Source organism: Chlorocebus sabaeus, chromosome 19 (genome assembly GCF_047675955.1).
Source record: "Chlorocebus sabaeus isolate Y175 chromosome 19, mChlSab1.0.hap1, whole genome shotgun sequence".
Taxonomy (NCBI): domain Eukaryota; kingdom Metazoa; phylum Chordata; class Mammalia; order Primates; family Cercopithecidae; genus Chlorocebus; species Chlorocebus sabaeus.
Window position 1 is genome coordinate 12,654,547 of NC_132922.1, and position 19,252 is coordinate 12,673,798.

Below are 19,252 nucleotides of genomic sequence, written 5' to 3' on the forward strand. Positions count from 1 at the left end.
TGGCCAACATGACGAAACTCCGTCTTTACTAGAAATACAAAAATTAGCCAGGCGTGGGGGCGCACACCTGTAATTCCAGCTACTCGGGAGGCTGAGGCAGGAGAATTGGTTAGGACCCGGGAGGTGGAGGTTGCAGTGAACCGAGATCACGCCACTGCGCTCCAGCCTGGGGGATAGAGTGAGACTGTCTCAAAAAAAAAAAAAAAAAAAGTAAAAGGTGTAACATTGCACCCTTAGCATGTTAGTTAGATTTCCATGTAGCTCCTTGAAGGAAGGGACTAGTCTAGTCTGACCCTCTGTGCTCTGGGCTTAGAGGGCAGACGCCCTCCCTGTTGCATGGGAGGAGCCTAGCGCAGCACCTCAGGAGAAGTTACTTTGACTTTAACTGCTAGCAGCTCCATCCGCTAGCTCTACAGAACCCACTCCCTCGTGCTTACTTGCCCCATCCCTTTACTTGCTCATTCAGTGCTATCTAATAATCCCCTCCATTCCATCTTTTGATTTATCTACTCGTTAAATAGTTTCCACCAGAAATACCTAGGGAAGGGATACTTCACTTCATCAGGTACTGAGAGTCTATTTTGTGAATGTCTTCTGTGGATCTTTGTTTCCAACAATTGATCCAGCCTCCCTTGGCCTTTTCTGAATTTTATTGTCTATCTATTTATTTATTTATTTATTTATTGAGACGGGGTCTTGCTCCGTCGCCCAGGCTGGAGTGCAGTGGCGCGATCTCGGCTCACTGCAACCTCCGCCTCCTGGGTTCAAGTGATTCTCCTGCCTCAGCCTCCTAAGTGGCTGGGATTACAGGCGCATGCCACCGTGCCTGGCTAATTTTTTGTATTTTTAGTAGAGGCAGGGTTTCACCATGTTAGCCAGGATGGTCTTGATCTCCTGACCCCGTGATCCACGTGTCTCGGCCTCCCAAAGTGTTGGGATTACAGGTGTAAGTCACCGCGCCTGGTCTATTTATTTTTTGAGACAGAGTCTCACTCTGTCACCCAGGCTGGAGTGCAGTGGTGTGATCTTGGTTCACTGCAACCTCCACCTCCTGGATTCAAGCGATTCTCCTGCCTCAGCCTCTCCAGTAGCTGGAATTACAGGTGCCTGCCACCATGCCTGGCTAATTTTTTTGTATTTTTTGTAGACAGGGGGTTTCACCATGTTGGTCAGGATGGTCTCGAACTCCTGACCTCAGGTAATCCATCTGCCTCAGCCTCCCAAAGTGTTGGGATTATAGGCATGAGCCACCGCGCCCGGCCCTTTTCTGCATTTCAGATTCACCTGTGTGTCTGCATTTCCAAATGTGCTTTGCAGAATCCTGAATGCAAAGGTGGGTGTTTGTTGAAGAACGGGACACCGCATGTTGCCCCTGTGGTTTTTCTCAGGAAAGATTGCTTGGCTGTGGGTGAAATGCATGGCCTTTTTTGCAAGCTCCTTGATAACCATCACTCTAACTTTGCTTGTTTGGGATGTGGAGGGCAAGATATTTTCATTGAGAACTCTGAGTCTTTATCCTTTTCTCTCCACTTCAAGCTGAAACTCTTTTTTCTTTTCTTTTTTTTTTTTAGACATGGTCTCGCTCTGTCGCCCAGGCTGGAGTGCAAGCGATCTTGGCTCACTGCATCCTCGACCCCCCGGCCTCCCCTGCACACTAGCTGGGAACAGAGCCATGCACCACCACACCTGGATAATTTTTGTATTTTTTGTAAAGATGAGGTTTCTCCATGTTGCACAAGCTGGTCTTGAACTCTTGAGCTCAAGTGATCCACTCACCTTGGCCTCCCAAAGTGTTGGGATTATAGGCGTGAGCCACTGTGCACAGTCAAGCTGAAACTCTTAAGCAAATTTTTTTTTTTTTTTTTTTTTTTTTAGACAGAGTCTCGCTCTGTCGCCCAGGCTGGAGTGCAGTGGCTGGATCTCAGCTCACTGCAAGCCCCACCTCCCGGGTTTACGCCATTCTCCTGCCTCAGCCTCCTGAGTAGCTGGGACTACAGGCGCCCGCCACCTCGCCCGGCTAGTTTTTTTTTTTTGGTATTTTTTAGTAGAGACGGGGTTTCACCGTGTTAGCCAGGATGGTCTCGATCTCCTGACCTTGTGATCCGCCCGTCTCGGCCTCCCAAAGTGCTGAGATTACAGGCTTGAGCCACCGCGCCTGGCCTCTTAAGCAAATTTTAAATCTTACTTTAACACTTTCCTCACCTGTAAAATGGGGACAGGAGGAGATGATGGAAGTGAAGTCACTTTGTAACTGGTGAAGCTCTGTACAGATATTAGTTAAGATGGTTAATTTCATTAACCTGTGAAGATTCTTAACTAAATCTTGAGCAATTTGCATTGGCTGCCCTATCTAGGCACTAATATCTGTAGATGGACTGAGGAGGAAACACACTTTTTTTTTGTTTTGGAGACAGGCTGGAGTACAGTGGTGCGACCTTGGCTCACTGCAACTTCTTCCTCCCGGGTTCAAGCGATTCTCCTGCCTCAGCCTCCTGAGCAGCTGGGATTACAGACTATGGCCAGCACACCCAGCTAATTATGGGGTTTCACCATGTTGGTTAGGCTGGTCTCAAACTCCTGACCTCAAGTGATCTACCCGCCTCAGCCTCCTAAACTGCTGGGATTATAGGTGTGATCCACTGCACCTGGCCTACACACTTCTTTTCACAAGAATAATACCAGCAACTATACTTCCCACGTAAATGGAGAGCAGTCTGGCAGATTCCTCTAGACCTAGGGTTGGGTGATTATTAGGGAAAGAAAAAGTCCAACCAAACCGGTGGGCTGAAGAGAGGAGACATGACCTGCTCAGTCTGAAGCAGATGTGTGACTGAAGTCTAGTCTCCTGGCTTCTCTGCAACATATCTCATTATCGGCATTATTCACCCTAACAACTGCTATTTATTGAAATCCCACTATGTGCACGAATGGGGACTAATTTACTTCTAGATGTCACAACAACCTTGTATTACTGTGCCCACTTCTTGGATGATGGGTCTGAGGTTCACGGAGACCATTTGCCCAAGTTCCTACTGAAAGTGCTAAGGTATTTCCTGAGACTGGCTCAGGGCGTGTTACCAGACAACAATGCATACATTTTTAGCACGATACTTAGTATATTTTACTTACGTTAAAAATTTAGGAGCCGGGGGTGGTGGTTCACGCCTGTAATCCCAGCACTTTGGGAGAATGAGGTGGGCGGATCACTTGAGGTCAGGAGTTCGAGACCAACCTGGGCAACATGGTGAAACCCCTTCTCTACTAAAAATACAAAAAATTAGCTGGGCATAGTGGCGGGCGCCTGTAATCCCAGCTATGCGGGAGGCTGAGGCAGGAGAACCGCTTGAATCCGGGAGGCTGAGGTTGCAGTGAGCCGAGATCGTGCCACTGCACTCCAACCTGGAAGACACAGCGAGACTCTGTCTCAAAAAAAAAAAAAAAAAAAAAAAAAAAGACATATGTGGTAATTCCCCTAGGGAGTTTGGCCTTAGTTGTGAAAAATAAAAAAGCTATGCTCAATTTCTGTTCTATCGGAAAAAAAAGTATTGGCCGTTTAGCTGAAATTCAAATGTAACTGAACATCCCGTATTTTTTATATGCTACATCTGCCAACCCTGGCTTGAGGCTACCTGGCAAAAATCAAAACAGGTTCCTCCTTGTTATGCCCTATGCCTCTGTTGCCTTTATTTTTATCTTTACGAGCAATCATTAACAGTAACTTCAGACTCCACGCTCTGCCCGCTTTAGGAGGCGGAGAGCGGACTAGGGTGAGACTCCTGGCCCTCATCAACTTGACTGCCAAGGAGCCGTCTCGTGCACCTTCCGCCCCGCACAGACATGGCCGCGTCTCGCCGCCGAGGATTGGCTCCCGCCGAAAGCTCGTCCTCCCTCGGCTAAGGGAGCCCCTTCCATTGGGCAGTTAAAAAAAATGGCGGACCCCCGCCTCCCGCCGTCCTCGGGCGTGGGGGCGGAGCCTAGAGGAGGCCTGGGGCAGGGCCACCAGTGATTGGTGGAGAGCGGTGGTCAGGCCATCACGTGGCCCGAGGCCGGTTTGTTTGCGGAAGTGGGAGGAAGTGCTGAGTAAGCCGAGGTGAGTGACCTCGCAGGTGGGCGGGGCCTGGGGTACCTTCCCCAACTTCCTCCGCGCCACGGACTGCTACATCTCCGGCGGACCCCCCTGTGGATCTTCCTCGTGTCTCGGATTCTGAGGCATGTCCTACATTGACCCTTATGTGACTCCCTGAGTGCCCCCACCTTCCATCTTTTCATCCCCCAGCGTCCCCAACTCCCATCCCGAGACCGCCCTTGTCTCATCTCGAACTTGTGGACTCCAGGGACCCCAGCTTCGACCCTGAGTTCCTCCCCTGTACTCCAATCTCCTCCGTGTGTCTCCCTCGATATTCCTAACTTCCCGAGTCATTCCATCTCTCCTCTTTCCCCGACTCTCAGTGCCTCTTTAGGCCCCATTGGCCGTCCTCATTTTCCTTTCTGTGCTCCTCTAAGTGCTCCCCACTTCACTTGATTCCCCGCTTCACCTCGGTCTCCACCTTTCGTGATGCATCTACCCATTTCTCACTCCCTGCTTCTCTTGCCTTTCCTCCCTGCCTTTCCTCTCTCGCGTGCCTGCAGACCTGCCCCCGACATGCTCCTTCCTTCCCCTCAGCCTGGCCACCCCAGAGTCTCCCACCCCCAATCCTGTGTCCACCTCCTGCTCCCACAGATGACTTGGAAGCTGGTGACAGGGAGCATGTGACCCGGGTGATCATGGGACTGGACCAGGAGCAAGCCCGTGGGTGTGGGACAGGGAGGGCACAGGGCAAGGGGACCTGTGGCCATATTTTTAATGGGCTAACCACATGACCCCAACAAATACCTCCCCCTAGCTTCCGGGTCTTTCCCTCACCTGCCTCTTACCCGCCCAACAGGATGTCAGGCAGGTTTGGTTTGGCAACGTTGAGGCTCCACCCTTGGGCCGAATGCATTGTTTTTGAATGCATTGTTTTTGTTACGGTCTCTGCCTGGAGTTTGGCAGCTGTTGCCTGTCCAAGTCTCAGTTTCCTCATCTGTGACGGGGGATTGTACTTCCTGCCCTCATAAGGCTGCCATTAGTTTCAAAATTTGAATGAGAAAATGTAGAAGGTAAAGCTTTATAACCAGTATGGCCCTGTACAAATACATGACTTTACTGTTGGGTCGTAGGCAGGGTTGAAAGGAATGGAAAGGGAAAAGGATAGAATGAGAAGACAAGGAGAGAAGGATGAGCAGAAGGTCCCTTGTCTTTCATTGTATCATTTGGCAATGTTTGTTGATCACCCCTTGTGAGTCAGGCTCTTCTGTGTATGTTCTCTTCACCGTTCATTCAGTCATCGTTTATCTAACAAATATTTATGAACTGTCTGATGTTCTAGGCTACCCTTGGTGTAGCCAATGATATTCTCACTTCACATGAGAAAAAGAGGGCTAATGAGTTGCTTGAGATCACACCGATGAGGTTGAAGCTGGAATCTGACAGCAGAGCCTGTGTGGTTGCCCTGATGTGTAAGGTTTTTGCTACTGTTGTCTCAGTGCTTAGGACACTTTTTCTCCCTTCCATGGGTTACTTTCTTGTTAACATGACAGACTCCCCTAAAGGGAGTTTCCCTCTTACTCAGCAGATTGACATCAGTAAGAGATACAGAAAGGAGATTTAAATACTCTGTGTGTGTGTGTGTGTGTGTGTGTGTGTGTGTGTCTGCACACATCTGTTGGGTGTGTGTTGGGGGAAGTAGGTAGGCAACAGGTAAGGGGCCGCAGTGAAGAGTGTGTTACAAGCTTCACTTTGTAGAGGGTGGCTCCCTGGGAGAATATGTTCTGTGTCTTTCACAGTGGATTTTGATAGGGTCGTGTCTTAAATGTCTCTTCTCATTTTCGGATGGTGATCTCATCCAGTCTTATTTCTTCAAGTGCCATCTCTATTCTGTCAACCCGCAAATTTATATCCCCGGTCCAGTCCAGACCTTTCCATGGAATGACAGACTCAAATATCTAGTTGCTTACTCAGCACGTCAAACTTAGGCTTTTCAAACTTGAAGTATTTATTTATTTATTTTTATTATTTTTTATTTTTTTGAGACAGAATCTCACTCTGTCACCCAGGCTGGAATGCCATGGCGCGATCTCGGCTCACTGCAACTCCCACCTGCTGATTCTCCCGCCTCAGCCTCCTGAGTAGATGGGATTACAAGCATGCGCCCTCATCATGCCCAACTAATTTTTGTATTTTTGTAGAGACAGGGTTTCACCATGTTGGCAGGCTGGTCTCGAACTCCTGACCTTAAGTGATCCGCCTGCCTTGGGCTCCCAAAGTCCTGGGATTACAGGAGTGAGCCACCGTGCCAGGCCTCAAACTTGGAGTTTAGAATTAAGCTCCTGTTAGTTCTGCTCTCCATCCCTGACCCTACCCTTCACCAAAACTTGTCCCTCCCACTGTCTTTCTCATTTTAGGAAATGGGAGTATTATTCATTCAGTTGCTCAGGTCAGAGCTGTGAGATTATCCTTGATGCCTCTCTATTTCTTACCCCACACCCAGCCAGAGCGATCTTGTTAAAATGTTGTTTCTTTGCAGTGGCCTCTCCTCTCATGGCACACGCCTGGCCCCCTGTTGCTTCTCTGATCTAACTGGCTTCCTTGCTTTTCCTGGAACTTGCTAAACGTGTTCCAGCCCTAGGGCTTTTGCATGTGCTCTCTTTGCCTAGATATTCATATGACTTTCATCTCTCTCCATGAGGTATTGATTTAAGATCAATTTCTTGGTGAAGACTTCCCTCCTCGCCCTATCTAAAATTTCACTCTCCACCTCAGCACTTCCTATCGCCATTCCCTGTTTTTTCTCTTCAGTAGTTAATTGGCATCTAAAACCTTTGTATATATTTTACCTGTTAATCTTCTTTATTATTAGTAGCTCAGTCTAAAATATAAGTTCCAGGATGTCAGGGATTTTGTGGGGTTTTTTTGGTTGATTGTTTATTTTGGTTTTGAGACAGAGTCTTACTCTGTCGCCCAGGCTGGAGTGCAGTGGTGTGATCTCGGCTCACTGCAGCCTCTGCCTCCTGGGTTCAAGTGATTCTCCCACCTCAGTCTCCCAGGAAGCTGGAATTACAGGCTCACGCCACCACACCCAGCTAATTTTTGTGTTTTTTGGTAGAGATGGGGTTTCACTATGTTGGCCAGGCTGGTCTTGAACTCCTGACCTCAAGTGGTCCACCCTCCTCAGCCTCCCAAACTTCTGGGATTACAGATGTGAGCCACTACACCCTGCCGTGTTCTGTTTTAAGACGGTCTAGCTGTCGCCGAGGCTGGATTGCAGTGACACAATCACAGCTCACTGCGGCCTCGACCTCCTGGACTTAAGCAGTCCTCCCACCTCGGCCACCTTAGTAGCTGGGACTTACAGGCATGAGAGACACCATGCCTGGGTAATTTTTAAATTTTTGTAGAGATGAGGTCTCGCTGTATTACCCAGACTGGTCTCAAAGTCTTGAGCTTAAGTGATCCTCCTTCCTCAGCCTCCTAAAGTGCTGGGATTATAGGAGTGAACTACCGTGCCAGACCAGTCTGTTTTGTTTACGGTTGTATCCTCAGCGGTTAGAACAATGCCTGCCACAATCCAGCTCAGTAAATATTTGTGGAGTGAGTCATAACATGGGCCACACTGTACCGTGCCACCAGCCCAAAGATCTCTTAAAGTCACCCTTGTCTCATGTGCTTGGGAGCTCCAGTGACAGTTTTGGGGCAGTTTGCTCCCAGCTGTGGTGCAGCCAAGCTGAGTGAGTGAAAGAGATGCTTTTTCCTTTTGTGAGAGGACACTTTGCTCTGGCTCACGTGAGCAGCAGTGCATTTGAGACAAGCCTTTTGGAATCCAGGAGCCTGTAGAGCAAGCCTCGCTCAGCCACTTTCTTTCAGCTTTCTCCTGAAGGCAGTTTGAGGATTAAGAGCCTGATGCTCCGGATTCCGGCTAATTGGGTTCAGATCCTGGCAGATTGTGTAACCTGTGTCCCAGTTTCCTGTGTAATGTGGAGAGACCTGGACATTTTCTTACAGGTGTTTGGAGGGTTAAATGTAGCAATTCGGCCAGGTGCAGTGGCTCACACCTGTAATCCCAGCACTTTGGGAGGTGAGGTGGGTGGATCACCTGAGGTCAAGATTCAAGACCAGCCTGGTTAACATGGTGAAACTCTGTTTCTACTAAAAATACAAAAAATTAGCCAGGCATGGTGGCGCGCGCCTACTATGGAATCTGAGGCAGGAGAATTGCTTGAACCCGGGAGGCAGAGGTTGCACTGAGCCAGGATCGTGCCATTGCACTCCAACTTGGGCAACAAGAGCAAAACTCCGTCTCAGAAAAAAAAAAGTGGCAATTCACCTGAACCAGTGCTGAGTCATCTAGTGCCCTGTGGGTGCTGGGCAGCATCTGGTGCCCTGTGGGTGCTGGGCAACCAGTGCTGATGGGGTGTGAGGGGATGGGATCTAGCCCTTTTCCACTCGCCACTAACTGAGGGAAGAGGCTGGAGCGAGCTGGGGTCAGAGGGAACATTTGCGGGGATATTTGCTGGGAGGCTGCCTTGGATGTCCAGAGGCTCAGATGGGAGCTGACATGACCTGTGTGTTCCTTCAGTGTTTTCCCACCCACGGATTGAGCACCTGGTGTGTGACCAGCCCTTTGCCTAGTGCTGTTAAGAGTCAGAGGACACAGGCAGGCACCCGCCCCCCGCCACCTGCCACCCCATTTCCTCTCTTGGGGCCTCGATTTCCCCACATGCCAAACAGGGAGAATGATCGCACCTTCCTTGTTTCTTTTTTTCTTTTTTTTTTGAGACGGAGTCTCACTCTGTCATCCAAGCTTTAGTGCAGTGGCGTGATCTCGGCTCACTGCAGCCTCTGCCTCTCAGGTTCAAGGATTCTCCTGTTTCAGCCTCCCAAATAGCTGTGATTATAGGCACCCATCACCACGCCAGGCTAATTTTTTTTTTTTGTATTTTTAGTAGAGATGGGGTTTCTTTCTCACCACATTGGCCAGGCTGGTCTTGAACTCCTGACCTCAGGTGATCTGCCCGTCTCGCCCTCCCAAATTGTTGGGATTACAGGTGTGCACCCGGCTGCACCTTCCCTGTTTCTTTGTGAGCTTGGAGGTAGATAACAAGCGTGAGACCCTTTGCCAACCATGAAGCATGGTGGCCTTGTGAGAGGCCGGAGGCCAGTGTGTGATGGCATGCCCACATGCTGGGTGGCACAGATGGTGGGAGCTGCAGGAAGGAAGTCAGGGCAGCTTGGCACTCTGAGCAGACCCTGAGTTTTCGGCCTGCTCTGTCTTGACTGGGTGGGAGGAGGGTGCTCAGGAGGGTGTCACTGCTGCCAGGTTCTGCTGCCAGGACCATCCAGCAGTTGTTCCAATCATGGGACATCCTATCGTCAGCAGCTGGGGCTCGTGAGGCCTGATTTCCACCTTGGGCAGTTGTGTGTGTGCTCCCGGAATCCCCCACGTGGCCAAGCCGTGAGGTCTGCTTCCTGGCCTGCTGCCTGTGGGTTCCTGTCACGCACCTCTCGGGCAGCTGTCCGGCTCCTTTGCTCTCAGCTTAGTCAAGAAGGAAGCAGAAGGCTTGGAGTCTTTCCTGCTTGGACTAGGAGTGAGCTCAGCCTAAGCACCCTGACTATATATAAAGTTGAGCTTTCCAGACTGAAGCCTGGGGAGGGATTAGTCCAATCACTTAGGGCCACTCCTGAAGCAGTGCAGGTGCTGGATACAGGTTCTCCCAGTGGAGGAGCGAACCCCTTGGGGGCCTTTAGCCACTGGTGGGATTTGAGCATGATATTTCCATATCCATTGTGGAGAGGAGCCTGGCAGCTCAGAGTGGGTGGGAACAGTGTGTGTGATCCCTGTTATCACCTTCAAGGGAATAAAGTGTGTCCAGGGACTTCAGAGGTGCTGGCCCTGTGGGCTTGTAATTCATTCATTCTCATTCATTCATTCACCAAACATTTATTAAACACCCACTGTGGGGAACATCATGCTAGGTGCTTAGGGAAACAAATCAAAGCGGGTGGGGTGGGCAGCCCAAGCCAACAGATGCACCCCCATTCTCACATGGTGTATGTTCCTGTGGGCTGGGCCCTGGGTGGTGTGGGGTGCTGGGGAGAAGGGGCAGGCACACCAGGCTGCGGGGCGGAGGGGCAGGTATGAATTTTCGCAGGAGATGGCACCTGAGCTGAATCTTGATCGACAAGAAGAGATTTATTCATTTGTCCTTTATGGAGCAGACACTCAGGTTAAGAAAGTGGGGAGGACGGACTAAGCTGATGGAGTATATGTGCGGTATCCCCCGGTGCACTGAGACGTGAGTTTGACATGTTCTGGGAGGATCGATGGTGCAGCGTGGCTGGAGTAGAGGTGAGGATGAGCTGGAGGGGTGAGTCGGGCCAGCTGTCATGGATACTGGAGTCTGGGCTTTCCCTGGGAGGTCATGGGGCGCCACTGGCCAGGATCAGCAGGGACACCTGCAGCGGGATTTGCATCGTACAGTGGGCACGGAGGGGTGTCAGGCTGGGTCAGGTACCATGCAGGCTGGAAGGGAGCTCTGGTGCTCTGAGTATTCAGAGCGGGCAGCTGGGCCTTGAAGGATGAGCAGGGGCTCCAGCAGGAACGGGAGAGAGCCTTCCAGGGAGGACGCAAGCGCAGGCCCCTTTCACTCCAGAAAAGCAGTTTTCACACAGACCTTCCAAAGGGGAGGAGAGGGGACTGCCCAGTCCTGGCGGCTGCAGGAGACAACAACCACCAGAGGGCAGGGACCGCTCCTCTCGTGCCTGAGACCTGCCCAGGGTCCTTCAGGGAATTTGTGGCTGAGGAGGAACCAGATTTTTGGGACTGACTTCTCCCTCACCACCCGCCGTGAGCGACCCTGTTGGTCCCTGTCCTCTACTGCACCTCTTCCGGGGCTTGGCTCCTCATCGTAAGAGGAGCTTCCCTGGGCATGACTAGGGGCATGACTGACATAGCACCCGCTGGACCAGTGACTCCGGGTGACCTGTGTTCACACTGATCACAGCACTAACCACGGCCCCTCCTCTCGGCATGTTCCCCTCTCCAGCCATCCAGTCCCCATGAAAATACTCACTGTTCACGGGTGGGCCATGCAAGCCCCCGATCTCTGCCTTCCCCCGTGTTCTGATCTGCTTCATCCGCTGTGAAGGCCTCTCGCCATTTCCCCTGCTGGCAAACTCCTATTCTTCCTGGAAAGTTCAGCTCAGAAGTCATCTCCTTTAGCGGCCCTTCCCCCAGGGGACTGTGTACTCAGCGAAACAGGGACTGGGCTTGAGTCTCTACAGTGACTATTTGTTTTATGAACCCAGGTAGTCACTTCCAGGGAACTCATCAGAGATTCTCCCATTGACTCTAATCTCCCTCTGTTCCCACTCAAGGTTTTTTGTTTCTTTGTTTGTTTTTCTTTTTTGGTGGACATCAGCTTTAATTTGCCCTTTGTTTTGTTTTGTTTTTGAGACAAGGTCTTGCTCTGTTGCCCAGGCTGGAGTGCAGTGGTACAATCTTGGCTCACTGTAGTCTCGACCTCCTGGGCTCAAATGATCTTCTCGCCTTAGCCTCCCAAGTAGCTGGGACCACAGGCACCCACCACCATGCCCAGCTAATTTTATTTTATATTTTGTAGAGACAGGGTCTTGCCATGTGGCCCAGGCCAATCTCAAACTCCTGGACTCAAGTGATCTGCCTGCCTCAGCCTCCCAAAGTGCTGGGATTACAGACGCGAGCCACTGTGCCCTACCTTAATTTGCCCTTTGAACATGTACAATTGGGGGCCTCTCTGGGCCTCAGTTTCTTGATCTCTGAGATGGGATAATAATATTTGTTCCTCCCGCCCTTCAGCTCCTCCAGGGGAGCCTCACACCAGCACACACTCTGTCAGTCTTCCCTGAATGAACCCAGCAGGCGAACTTGGTTTTGACAGGGGATGGGTGAACAGAGATAAGGAAAAAGGCCAGAAATATCTGACTTCCCTTGAGCGGGGGAACAAGATTGGTACCTGGAAATTGCCTGGCTTGGACAGGCAGAATTGTCACTGTCAACCCCCACCACCAAAGGTCTTGGGTCTTTGTCTTTCTGCTTGTGGTGTTTGGGAGAGCTGCTTGACGCAGCCGAGGTGGGGTCTATGTCAGGTGACCCGGGCATCCTGGGGGTGCAGGGAGAAGCCCAGGTGAGGAGCAGGAGGGGCCGGTCATCAGTAGGGAAAAGTGATTGTCTACCCCACGGGAAGGTCAAGGGTAGGAGGCTGTGAGAAGCCAGGGGGAGAGACGAAGTGAGGCATGACTTGGGGGGCCCTCACCCAGCATCCCCCTCTTGCAGCTGTGCTGGGAAGAGCCTGGGCTCCGGGGTCCGGGTGGCGGGGACAGAAGGAAGCACGTGTGAGCACTTTCTCCCTGCTGGCCGCCTTCCTGGTTGGCGATGCTGTGAGTGTTCCAGGATGTGGCCCCGTGGCTGTCATTTCCTTTCTTCCACCTAGTGATAACAATGGCCACTGTTTGTGTGCCCACGGTCGGCCTGTATCCCAGACACCTTCCCTCCATTGCGTCATCTCGTCCTCCCGCCAACCCTGAAGGCTGGATGCCAGCCAGGCCTGTCCTTTCTGTGGCCACACACTGCTGTGGGTGTGTGGGAGGCATCCCCCAGCCCCAGGCCCTGGTGGTGGGGACGCAGGCTGGGGCATTGAGGAAGGAGACTCTCTGGGGGTGTGGAATCTTTCTTTGATGTCACTGCACCTCTGTTGGCTTTCTCCCTTAACCTGAGGCTCATGGGTGCTGGATGCTCTTGACTCTGCCTTTCCTGGGAGCACCCCTCCAGGTCTCTGCAGGCCCATCCTTGGGGGCGCCTCTCTGCCGCTCTTCCAGGCCAGGCCTGAGCCCCACGGGTCCCCATCTTCCCGGCTGCAGCCCCCAGAGGCTCAGCCTACACTGTTACTTCCTTTGAAAACTATAATCGCTTTACATAGCATCTGGAAAATAAGGAAAAGAAAAAAAAAAAAAGCCCATAAACCCAGCACCCTCATCTATTCAATGGCATGTTTTCTGTCAGTCTATCTTGGTTTGTTTTCTATCAGTCTTTGTTTTTTCTATGCATAACATTTACTCGGTTAAATTTTTGTTTTGACAAACTTCCTGTGAGCCAAGCTTGTGGACGGAGATGAAAAGACGAGCAGCTGCCTTTGAGAAACTTAGACTCTGGGCCAGCCCAGCTGGGCGCCAGCTTTCACTGCTCCACCCACTAGCTGGGTGACCCTGGGCCCGTGAGTTTACCCCTCCGTTCTTTGGTGTTCTCATATGTAAAATGAGGATAATAATAGTAACCAGTTCATAGAGTGGTTGTGCAGACAAAATGATTAATGTACAGAAAGCTTTCAGGATGGTGCCAGAAAGATGCACCAGAGTGTTTGGTAGGAGGATGACGAAGCTTACAGTCTGGCAGGAGGGGCAGTTGTAACGTTCTGGGGTGTGATAGGACAGATGTGTTTAAAGTGAGGGAGAGCCCAGAGCAAGGAGAGAGAACCTGGCGTCCGGCAATGGTGTATCAAGAACATTTTAGGCCAGGCACGGTGACTCACACCTGTAATCCCAGTACTTTGAGAGGCCGAGGCAGGCAGATCGCTTGAACCCAGGCATTCAAGACCAGCGTGAGCAACATGGTGAGACCCTGTCTTTATAAATTTTTTTTTTTTTTTTTTCTGAGACAGAGTCTTTACCCTGTCACCCAGGTTGGAGTGCAGTGTGCTATCTCAGCTCACTGCAACCTCCACCTCCTGGACTCAAGCTATTCTCCTGCCTCAGCCTCCCAAGTAGCTGAGATTATAGGTGTCCACCACCATGCCCAGCTAATTTTTTTGCATTTTTAGTAGAGACGGAGTTTCACCATGTTGGTCAGGCTGGTCTCAAATTCCTGACCTCAAGTGATCCGCCCGCCTCAGCCTCCCAAAGTGCTGGGATTACAGGCATGAGCCACCATGCCTAGCCTCTATAAAAATTTTTTTGAAGAAATTACCTAGGCATGGTGGTTGGTACACACCTGTAGTCCTAGCTACTCAGGAGGCTGAGGTGGAAGGAGGTAGAGGCTGCAGTGAGCCATGATTGAGCCACTGTACTCCAGCCTGGGCAACAGAGCCAGACCCTGTTTCAGAACAACAACAACAAAAAATTTTTTTTTTTTTTTTTTGAGATGAAGTCTTGCTCTGTCGCCCAGGCTGGAGTGCAGTGGCCAGATCTCAGCTCACTGCAAGCTCTGCCTCCCTGGTTTACGCCATTCTCCTGCCTCAGCCTCCCAAGTAGCTGGGACTACAGGCACCCACCACCACGCCCGGCTAGTTTTTTGTATTTTTTTAGTAGAGACGGGGTTTCACCATGTTAGCCAGGATGGTCTTGATCTCCTGACCTCATGATCCACCCGTCTCGGCCTCCCAAAGTGCTGGAATTACAGGCTTGAGCCACCGCGCCTGGCCAACAAAAACATTTTTAAGAAGGAGGTGAGAACCATGAGAACCAAGCTTGGATTTGAAGAAGGATCAGGGCTTTCTCAGACAGAAAAGGAGAGGAAGAACATTCCAGATAGACATCATTGAGAGATGTCACTGAGCCTTGTGACAGGACACTGCAAACTTTTCTTGAGTTGTTATAATCTTTTATTATTTTATTTTATTTTATTTTGAGATGGACTTTCGCTCTTGTTGCCCAGGCTGGAGTGCAATGGTACGATCTCGGCTCACCGCAACCTCCGCCTCCCAGGTTCAAGCAATTCTCCTGCCTCAGCCTCCTGAGTAGCTGGGATTACAGGCATGCACCACCATGCCTGGCTAATTTTTTGTATTTTTAGTAGAGACAAGGTTTCTCCATGTTGGTCAGGCTGGTCTCAAACTCCTGACCTCAGATGATCCTCCTGAGTCGGCCTCCCAAAGTGCTGGGATTACAGGCGTGAGCCACCGTGCCTGGCAGTATAATTATTCTTACTGATCTTTTTTCCTTTTCGCGTGCCTCTTAGTGGACCCCTTGCTTTTGTCTTCCTTCTGTCCCCAGGGTTGATCCTGTGCTCAGCACATAGGCCAGGGAAGAATGTGACTGTGACCCAGTGTTCACTCAGATGTCCTCTCTCCCCCAGGGCACCCATACTGTGTCCTTAGTGTCTTTTGTCTGGTAACATCTTGGCAGAGAGGCAGAGGGCGGCGTCCGTCTGATTGGCGCCTGGCTTCGGTGACAGTACCTTAGGAAGGCAGTGTATTTTCTGGGAACCTAGGAAATAACAAAGTATCTAATTTCATCATCAACACTGGGGTCAATTTCCGTGGCAGAAACTGTGACTCTGAGTATACAACGTAAAGTTACCACCCAGACACTGCTGCTCCTGAGTCTTCAATGGCATCTTCTGCAGGTCTCCCCGACCTGCTGCCGCAGAAGGCGCAGTGCGTTCATTTACAAGGAGCTTGCTTTTGTGTGCTGCCTCTCAGAGTTCTTTAAGAAACCTGTGGTAGCAGGAAACAAAGGATTTAGACCGATGCCGATGATCCCCTTGCTCCGATAGAGTGTGACATGATGCTGGTCACCTTTTGGTGTCTAGGAGGGGGGACACTGATTTTGCTTGCGGAAGTGAAATGATCCATGCTGGCTTTTTTTTTGAGACAGAGTCTCACCCTATCGCCCAGGCTGGAGTGCAGTGGCGCAATCTCAGCTCAGTGCAACCTCTGCCTCCCAGGTTCAAGCAATTCTCCTGCCTCAGCCTTCCGAGCAGCTGGGACTACAGGCGCCTGCCATCACTTCTAGCTAATTTTTGTATTTTCAGGAAGCGGGGCTTCACCAGCCAGGCTGGTCTCAAACTCCTGACTTCAAATGATCCGCCTGCCTCAGCCTCCCAAAGTGCTGGGATTACAGGCGTGAGCCACTGTGCCTGGTCCCTGTTGGCCTCTTTGAGGGCTGAAAGTTTCTTTCAGCCTAACACTGATAGAAGTTATATAGTGAGAACCCTCCATTTGCCGAGGGCATTACTGCCTATAATGTATGTTCACATGTGCTGTCTCCTTGGGTCAGTACCACACACTACAGGTGAGGAAACTGAGTCTCTGCTGGGACACTGGGTCAGGAAGCAGGCAGTTAAGGTCACCTGTGCACAGTGGCAGCACAAGGGGACAGCCTTCTAGGTCCCCAGCCTAGCCTGAGGGTTCTGTCACTATTACCTCCCATTCAGTGTTGTTTCTCTTTCGTTCCCCTCCTTTTCAGGTTCCTCTAGGCCCAGGATCTGGGGACAAGGCTGGTGGGGAGCGATCTGGGTGTCTGTGTAGGAAACCGCGACACTGGGTGAGGTTGGCATGGGAGACCGCGCCTGGCTGACCAGAGACCTTGTTTTCTTTCAGACTGAGGGGGAAGGCGGTGGGGCCTCCCCACCTGCCCCGCAGAAGATGCAGTTCTTTGGCCGCCTGGTCAATACCCTCAGTGGTGTCACCAACTTGTTCTCTAACCCATTCCGGGTGAAGGAGGTGGCTGTGGCCGACTACACCTCGAGTGACCGAGTTCGGGAGGAAGGGCAGCTGATTCTGTTCCAGAACACTCCTAACCGCACGTGGGACTGTGTCCTGGTCAACCCCAGGAGCCCACAGAGTGGATTCCGGTGGGTGATGCTCAGCGGGAACATACTTTTCTCCTTTGACTCCCCCACATCTCAGATTGGAGGTCTTGTTGGCCAAGAAGCAGCTTCTTTGGGTCTCTATCTGAGGGGTCTGGAGAGGGGTGGGAGAGAGGGGAGACTGTACTCTTAGACCAGAGGGAAGGGCTTCCAAGACTCCACACTTCTGGCCCGTCAGTGTCCAGCAGCACGAGGCTGGGGTGGAAGCCTGGAGGCTCGATCTATATGGACAAAGGGAAGAAGGAAGGACAGGGAGACTGACAGGGGCCACGTCAGATAAGGCCCATGGGGAGAACCTTTAGCCCTGGCTCTTTATTTTTGGTTTTTGTTTTTTGAGAGAGTCTTGCTCTGTTGCCCAGGCTGGAGTGCAGTGGTAGGATCTCGGCTCACTGCAACTTCTGCCTCCCAGGTTCAAGCGATTCTCCTGCCTCAGCCTCCTGAGTAGCTGGGATTATAGGCACTCACCACGACGTCCAGCTGATTTTTGTATTTTTAGTGGAGATTGGGTTTCATCACGTTGGCCAGGGTGGTCTCGAACTCCTGACCTCAGGTGATCTGCCCACTGTGGCCTCCCAAAGTGCTGGGATTACAGGCGTGAGCCATCGCACCCTGCCTAGCCCTGGCTCTTTAAGGGCATGGCCATTCTCATAGGGGCTGCCCAAGGTTTGCTCAAGAGGGCCGAACAGAGCTGTCGCCTCTTGGGGCATGCTGGGACTCCCCCGGGCCCGAAGGGAAGGCTCGAAAGCCAGGACAGGGCTGAGGGAACCGGGCCGATGGCAGAGCTGGTTGGGAAAAGGGGAGAAGCAGCCAAGGTTCCAAATGCAGGCCCCAGCAGCGCTTGGCAGACTGGCATCTAGTTGGGCTCAGACGGATATCCCTGTTTCCGCTCACCCATCCATCTGGCTGTCCTGTCAGCCATCCATTCAGCATGCACCAAGCACCTCCAGTGTCTCCAGAGTCCTGGGCTCCAGGCCAGTCCTGGCTGGCCCTGTGAGATGACAAACATGCCCTGTGTCTTTAAGGAATGTACAGTCTGATGGGGGAGGCCCAGTGCAAACAGGCATCATAGCACCCCTTGAGGGGTGCTCTGACAGAGGGAGAGCCTGGGAAACGGTGTAGATCACAAGGAGGGGATTGAGAGCTACTCTGCATCTGGAAGAGTGAGGAGGAGCCTCTGTGGCAGAACAGAATGGATAAGGTCGTTCCAGCCATGCAGAGGTGTGGAGGTGTGAGCCTGCTGGCAGGTGGCTCTGGCTGGATCCCAGGTGCATGCAGGGCTTTGGTGAGAGTGAGACTGAAGGAAGCAGCTGGGGACTCATTCTGACTGAAGCGGCATGGCAGGAGGGGTCTCTGAAAGTCTCAGGCTGGGGGCCAGGGGCTGCCACCAACAGAAGAGCAAGGCAGGTATCAGGGCCCCATCCAATCAGGTGAGAATTCAGAGCCGGACTCCACAAGGAACCTGAGGCAGAGGCACCCATAGTAGTTGCTTGGGCTAAATGCAGCTCAGTGGCCAGTCCAGGCACCAGTTTTTTTTTTTTTTTTTTTTTTTGAGACGAAGTCTCACTCTGTCCTCCAGGCTGGAGTGCAGTGGCACGATCTCGGCTCACTGCAAACTCCGCCTCCCGGGTTCACGCCATTCTCCTGCCTCAGCCTCCCGAGTAGCTGGGACTACAGGCGCCGCCACCACGCCCGGCTCATTTTTTGTAATTTTTAGTAGAGACGGGGTTTCGCTGTGTTAGCCAGGATGGTCTCGATCTCCTGACCTCGTGATCCGCCCGTCTCGGCCTCCCAAAGTGCTGGGATTACAGGCTTGAGCCACCGCGCCCGGCCAGGCACCAGTTTTAACACAGCGGGGCCATTCCAGATTCTGAGTGCAAATGGGGCTGAGCGGACCGCCCTCCAGCCGGACTCAATCAGGACTGACCCTGGACAGAGCAGGCTTGCACTTGCAACTCCAGAGCCCCACTGCAGGCACAGCTGACCAGGGCGTGGGTCCACTCCTTGGAGAGCTGCACAGCCCCACTTTTGAGATACACGGGCCTGGGGATACCACCAACCTCCACGTACCAAGAATCACCAAGTTCTGTCAGTTGTAAAATCCCTTGACAGGATTCCAGATTTGTCTCAGCCAGCTTAAGCCCCAGTGTGGGCAGACCTCCATCCCAGTGGGATTCAGTCCTTTGCCAGCAGCTTCTTAGCTACACCTAAGCTATTCGGTGGTACTTTATAGTTTACAGGATTTTTTTTTTTTTTTTTTTTGAGATGGAGTCTGGCTCTGTCGCCCAGGCTGGAGTGCAGTGGCGCAATCTCGGCTCACTGCAAGCTCTGCCTCCTGTGTTCATGCCATTCTCCTGCCTCAGACTCCCGAGTAGCTGGGACTACAGGCGCCCGACACCGCCCGGCTAATATTTTGTGTTTTTAGTAGAGATGGGGTTTCACCGTGTTAGCCAGGATGGTCTGGATCTCCTGACCTTGTGATCCGCCCGCCTCGGACTCCCAAAGTGCTGGGATTACAATTTTACAGGATGTTTTTAAGTATGTTGGGTTAGCACATT

At 51.7% G+C, this 19,252-nt stretch overlaps 1 protein-coding gene across 4 annotated transcripts in view; it reads left to right on the forward strand.

Moving 5' to 3' along the window:
- Nucleotides 1-4,021: 4,021 nt before the first annotated feature.
- Nucleotides 4,022-19,252, forward strand: part of PLA2G6 (phospholipase A2 group VI) — a 71,911-nt gene continuing 56,680 nt past the window's right edge. For 2 of the 4 annotated variants that reach the window (XM_038007448.2, XM_038007450.2), the window contains exons 1-2: nucleotides 4,022-4,090; nucleotides 16,429-16,682. In XM_038007448.2, coding sequence (XP_037863376.2) covers nucleotides 16,474-16,682 — 209 coding nt within the window. In that variant the 5' untranslated portion in view covers nucleotides 4,022-4,090; nucleotides 16,429-16,473. Of the gene's footprint in view, nucleotides 4,210-16,428; nucleotides 16,683-19,252 lie in introns of all 4 variants that reach the window. The other 2 variants (XM_038007447.2, XM_038007449.2) reach the window with 1 other exon arrangement.